This window comes from Garra rufa, chromosome 4, assembly GCF_049309525.1.
Source record: "Garra rufa chromosome 4, GarRuf1.0, whole genome shotgun sequence".
Lineage (NCBI taxonomy): Eukaryota > Metazoa > Chordata > Actinopteri > Cypriniformes > Cyprinidae > Garra > Garra rufa.
Window position 1 is genome coordinate 17,228,573 of NC_133364.1, and position 6,000 is coordinate 17,234,572.

At 38.7% G+C, this 6,000-nt stretch overlaps 2 protein-coding genes across 2 annotated transcripts in view; one reads left to right on the forward strand and one right to left on the reverse strand.

Annotated features, from left to right (window-relative positions):
* LOC141333750 (MICOS complex subunit MIC19-like) overlaps window positions 1–6,000 on the forward strand; it is a 636,840-nt gene that overhangs the window by 353,513 nt on the left and 277,327 nt on the right. The window lies entirely within an intron of this gene.
* The window catches only part of plxna4 (plexin A4), a 201,612-nt gene that overhangs the window by 5,169 nt on the left and 190,443 nt on the right, over window positions 1–6,000 (reverse strand). The window contains exon 29 of the mRNA XM_073838764.1: window positions 3,430–3,642. Coding sequence (XP_073694865.1) covers window positions 3,430–3,642 — 213 coding nt within the window. The remainder of the gene's footprint in view (window positions 1–3,429; window positions 3,643–6,000) is intronic.

Consider the following 6,000-nt stretch of genomic DNA (forward strand, 5'->3'; position numbering starts at 1 on the left):
CTTCCCAAAGGAATCTATTCTCTTGTGACAGGCACAGTTCACACATTTGAGTTTAGCTCCTTTCTCTGCGTCCTCTGCTTCCCAAGGCTAATGACTGGCAGCTCGTCTGGCACTAATTAATACCATGTTTAAATGTCAGCTGTACGTCAGCCAGAACGAGTCTGTGCTGGTTATTCCCTCATATCGTGCATGTATTGCAAATGGCTAAATACGGAGTTGCTACACTTTCTGACCAATGAATGACCATGACTTTTACAGGAATATTAATGAGGAAGTGGAAATGGCATTTAAAAATAAATAGAATAGAGATTATAATTATGACAGAGACCTGAAATCAAATTATATAATATTCTTTACGGTATTTTTAGGTTTTTCATTCCAACAGATCTGAATGAATACATTCTCAAGGGCATGGCACCCCTGACTGTGAATTTAGCTTCCTCCCAACACACCCTGACCAAATGCATCCTCATTTACCTCTTTCCCCTAAAACAGATCAACCCCTGCATTTATGAAGACATGAAAGGATCAAAGGCAGCACTTCAGCACCTGTCCTTGACTCACTCGCTTTTCTTGCCGGGTAATTTTAGCCTGGCCTTCTTCATGTGCCCTGCAGTCTTGTATGTGTGCGTGAGAGAGTCTCAGCATGGTGCACGTCTCTAATTTGTAACTTGCTCCTCTCAAATCATCTGACAAAAAGATTCTCAATTCGCACAGATTTGTCACCTAACAGGATATTACCGCAAACAACCAATTAAGCAGAACAATGAATGTATCTTGAGAACGTACTTTACCTGCTTTAAACACATACGTGTCAGCACCTATAATTAAAGCAGGCTTTTCTCACCTCGGTAGGCACGTTTTAGCATGATCTCCGTCCTTAAAGATATGTAACACATTAGCTAATGCATGAAAATGAGCTTTCTCCCCGTCTCAGCTCTTTCGTAGTGAATGTGAGCTGGCAGCATGATTACGGTCTTATAATTTTCCCCATCACGCTCATCTGCCAGCTACCCATCTCCTCCTGCAAGCTCTAATACCTCACGGCAAATAAACACGTTAGTCAGAGGCTGAGGGTCAGTGTGCGTGAGCAGAGACACACAGCGCTGATGAGTTTTATCAGAGCTGTTTACTTGAGTAGACCAGAACTATGTGCTGAAACAAGCTGTTGGTTGTCTTTACTAAACAATGGAATGATTTAAAGGGTTAGTTCATCCAGAAATCAAAATTCTGTCATTAATTACTCACCCTCATGTCGTTCCAAACCTGTAAGACCTTTGTTAATTAAAGATGAAATCTGAGAGCTTTCTGATCCTCCATAGACAGCGATGGAATTGCCACGTTTAAGGCCCAGAAAGGTAAGGGCATCGTTAAAATAATCTATGTGACATCAGTGGTTGAACGTGAATTTTATGAAGCTACGAGAATAATTTGTGTGCAAAGAAAACTAATATAATAACTTTATTCAACAATTTCTTCTCTTTTGTGTCAGTCTTTGACATGCATTCACAAGAGTACCATGAGAGTGTTTCTTGGCCTTGAACATGTACGTTGTGTTGCTGTCTATGCAGGGTCAGAAAGTTTTCGGATTTCATCAAAAATATCTTAATTTATAGGGCTGCCCCCTAATAGTCGAATATAGGTTAGTAGATGAGAAGAGGCTTGCTCGGCCAAAATTTTTTTTAGTCACTTTATTAGTCACCATGTGGTAATTTAGTACATCGGGCAGGACATCCAAACGCTCACCTATTATTCAACGACATCAAATATGGCTTGTCATCTGAAAGATGTATGTAGTAGCAACTTCATGTGGCAGCTCAATCTAATAGTAACCTAGAAAAATGTGCACTATTCAAGTGTCTGTGCAGAGTGTGGAAGCTGTTCAGTAACGTGCTTACTGCATGGCAGATGGAGGCGGTCACTTGGTCTTAAAATAATCATACAGATAAAAGTAATAGACATCTCTTGAATCTGTAAAGACTCTGTTTATTTGTGTGTGCTCAGAATAACAACGAAACATTGCACTTTTGTAAAATAATGAAAGCAAGCAGGATAAGCTTTCTGCAGTTTCGGTCTCTGTGAACTCTGCGTATACTTGCCTTACAGACATGAAAAATATATCTATAGAGAGTGAAATGTTTGAACTTTCAAATGAATTAATTAAAACAAAAAACAAATAATTTCATATTATCTAATCCGTATGAGACATGCATATTGCTGCATCACTACAGCGGAGATGACGAGTCGGTGTCACCGACTTAATTTCTTCAGCCGAAAACAAAAGCACTAGTTTATCAATAATTAAAATGTTAATGTGGCCTCCTTACTGTTTTTCCCGACACATTCATAATATTTCTGCTGGTTTGCTGTGGCAAGCTTTATGTGTGTGCTTGAGTGCTTAATAGGCTATGTAAGCAATTAAAGGCTCATTATTATGATTTATATGGTTTATTAATAAACATGCGACTAATAGTCGACTAATGCTTAAAATGAACAACTACAAGTCAACCAGAAAAATCTTAAGTCGAGGGCAGCCCTACTTGCAGGTTTGGAACAACATGAGGGTGAGTAATAATTGGCAGAATTTTCATTTTTAGGTAAACTGTCCCTTTAAGACTCTTTCACTGTGTTTGAATATGCCTAATTCCATAATACATATGTGAAAAATAGTATGTTTGAACTCCTAGCTTTAGGTGAGAAGTACCATGAAGCAATGCAACTGATGCTGATAGGTCACGTGACAGTGACAACATGTCTGAATTTCATTCATACTATCTATATAACAGACTCAAAGTACAGAAAAGACCAAATGCAGTATGCAATTTCGAATGCAGCTTTTGACAGTCATTGATGGAGTTCTTTAGCTTTGTTTACCCATGATTCTCCTTTCTTGGCATTGTTGAACAGAGTTTCTGACCCAGAGGATTGTGGGAAAAGCAGAAAAGTTTGTCTCTCTCACCAAACAGTGACTAATTGCTCTGGTGCGGTGTTGGGTAGACCCAGAAGATCTACTGAACTACAATAGAGCTGCAATTCATCATCCTGGAGCTCTACAACACACTTCAGTCTGATTACCAGCAGCTACACACACACACACACACGCATGCGCACACAATACCTGCAGGACATAATAAAATTCTGGGCTTTTATTCACACCAGTACCCACACAAACACTGTATCTCTGCATCTCTTTCTGATGAAAATGTTCCCTCACACACATACACATTAAAACACTCCTTTTTGACCCAATCGCTTCACACAAAGATCTTAGAATCATGCAAACCACAGGAAGTCTATTCTTTCTGATAAAGGTTTGTCAGACTGCGGTGGTCCACCAGATACTGTGATTGACAGTCTTTGGGTTTGGCTGTTCAGTCATTTTGAAAGATCTAGAAAGGCAATCTTATAAACATAGAAATTCTTGCTTACCTCTCCACCCAGCTCTTGTAGCTGGGAATGTCCTTGGCATACAGCAGCTTGTTAGAGGGGGAGTCTTTACCCAGGCGGTGCTCTGACGTCGAACACGAATCCATGAAGGTTTGCGCCACCACAGACAGACAGGCGTCCGTGATGCTGCTCTTATGGATGTCGAACACAAACTGTGGGTTCTTGATCACATTCACCCAGAACCGGAGAGGTAGACTGCAGAGAGCAGAAAATGTATTAATGGCATTATTCTATTTTAAAAACTCTTTTAATGCACAAGAAAGCAGTTTTGGAACAGGAAGCCATGGCTTTATGAAACCTCAGACTGCTTTTAATGCTTATAAGGCATTTAAATATATATTGAATAGATACTGGAATGATACTGATAAATTAAATTAGTTTAATTCAGCCATTTTTTTCCAGTCTGAAATGGCAGCATGAGTATTTGCGCCATACTCAGAGTGCTTCACTAATACATCTCATATTAGTTTGTTTGTATCCGAGCGCTGCCCTGCAATTGTGCACCTGTCCAAAACAATAAACGCATACAAGGCTACTTTATACCCCAGCCCATTTGTGCTAAAGTGAAATCAACTTAGCCTAGGCCCTAGGAGTGTGTGCGTGCACGTCTCGAGGGTCACAGATGTTGTTTGGTCTGGGACTTTGCGCGCTTGTGTCTGAGACTGCAGAGTTCTCATTAGTTTTCAAGACAGCTTTGGTTTTGTCTTAGATAACAAAAACTGAAGAGAGGAGACGAGGGAATAAGAAAGGACACTGCAGTGAAATGGATGCAGAGTTTCGCATCAAAGAAAAAGAGAGAGAGAGAAAACAGTCAACAAAAGCTTTTCCATAGCAGCCCCCTCTCTGTTGCCCTCTGAATTCATTCAACAATAACAACTGCGCCAAAGAGGATTTAGAGAGCAAACCATGTATTATGACTCCCAAATTAATCAGAGAGAATCAACTGGGATTATCTGAGCTCTATCAAAAGGATATCAATGCTTTAACAACGAGTCGACACCCTCGTAAACCTGCCACAGCTGGCCTCTGTGAAGATCATATTCTCGGTACAGAACAAAAAGCGGGACGTGTCTAAAGCGCTGTATTTTAGAGAGCTCTCAGCGGAGAGAGTGAGTGGATCAGGAGATGGGAATGATGTCTGGATGGACTAGATCCCAGCTAAATATAGCACTCAGCACAGCGCAGCCCTCTCTGGGAAAAGCCTCACATTCTTCTGTCAGTCTTTTGGGTTCCTTCTGCCTGTTTTTTGTGGAAAGGTAGAAATATTCGTAATGTGCGAAATGACTCTGATGCACTAGGGAACCATAGCTTTATGTGTCTCAATTTTTGGACTAGTTGAGTAGTGAGTTTTATCTAGAAATGCATTTGAACAAGCTCTGGTGAACTTGGTACCAGCCCAATTCTACAGGACTTAAAAGGAATAGTTCACCCAAAAATGAAAATTCTGTCAATTACTCACCCCCATTCCAAACCTCTAAGACCTTCATTCATCTTTGAAACACAAATTATGATATTTCTGATGAAATCTAAGATAAGGACATTGAAAAAATATTTCATGTGACATTAATGGTTTGACTGTAATGTTATGAGCGTGAGTAATTATAGACAGAAGTTTCATTTTTGAGTGAACTATCTAAAAGTACAGTCACATCAGCAACATTTGGTGAAATTTTTTACCAAAGGTCTGCAGTGTTGATCAACTTGAACCCGTTGTGAAATCTGAATGGGAAAATTTTCTCGATTGTGTGAAATCCTAATGAAACGATGGTGAATGTAAAATTTGTAGTTTACATTTTACAGGTTTATGGACATTAATGTGTCTCTATGTATAATAGCATCAGTGTTGGGGAAAGTTACTTTTAAAAGTAATGCGTTACTCCCTAAAAAAGTAACTAATAACGTCACTTAGTTACTTTTTATGGAAAGTAATGTGTTATGTTACTTTTGCATTACTTTCACATTACTTTTTTAATCTGGGTAGGGCTTGCTTGTTTGTTTGTTTTTAAATTCTATTTTTAGCAAATGTATAAGAGAAATAAATAAGCCTCATGCTGAATGCAAAGTAAATTCACGTCTATACATTAGCACAAATGTTAGTTTATCTAAAGTCATTTTTGCGTATTAGTATGGTTTAACTGGATCATCAAAGGTCAGCAGCATAGACATTGGTTAATAAAATGGGATTAAATACACTACAGACCAAAAGTTTGGACACACCTTCTCATTCAGGTGTGCCCAAACTTTTGGTCTGCACTGTAGATATGAATACAACTGAAAAAAAAAAAAAAATCTTTCAGGTGGTCAAATAGCAAATAGTGGAGCTCTGCAGCCACCTACTGGTAAAAGTTATTTGTAGTTGTTGTTTTTTTACTTTTAAAACTGGATTTTCCAAAAGATGGGCAAAAATCTTACACTAAACCATGTGAAATTATCCATGTTATCCCCATAAATTAAAGTTAGAAATGTGGGTCTTTTATAAAGTGAATTTTACATAAAAAAGCAGTTTTTGTATAAAAACTAGGGGTGGGCATAGATTAATTTTTTTAATCTAGA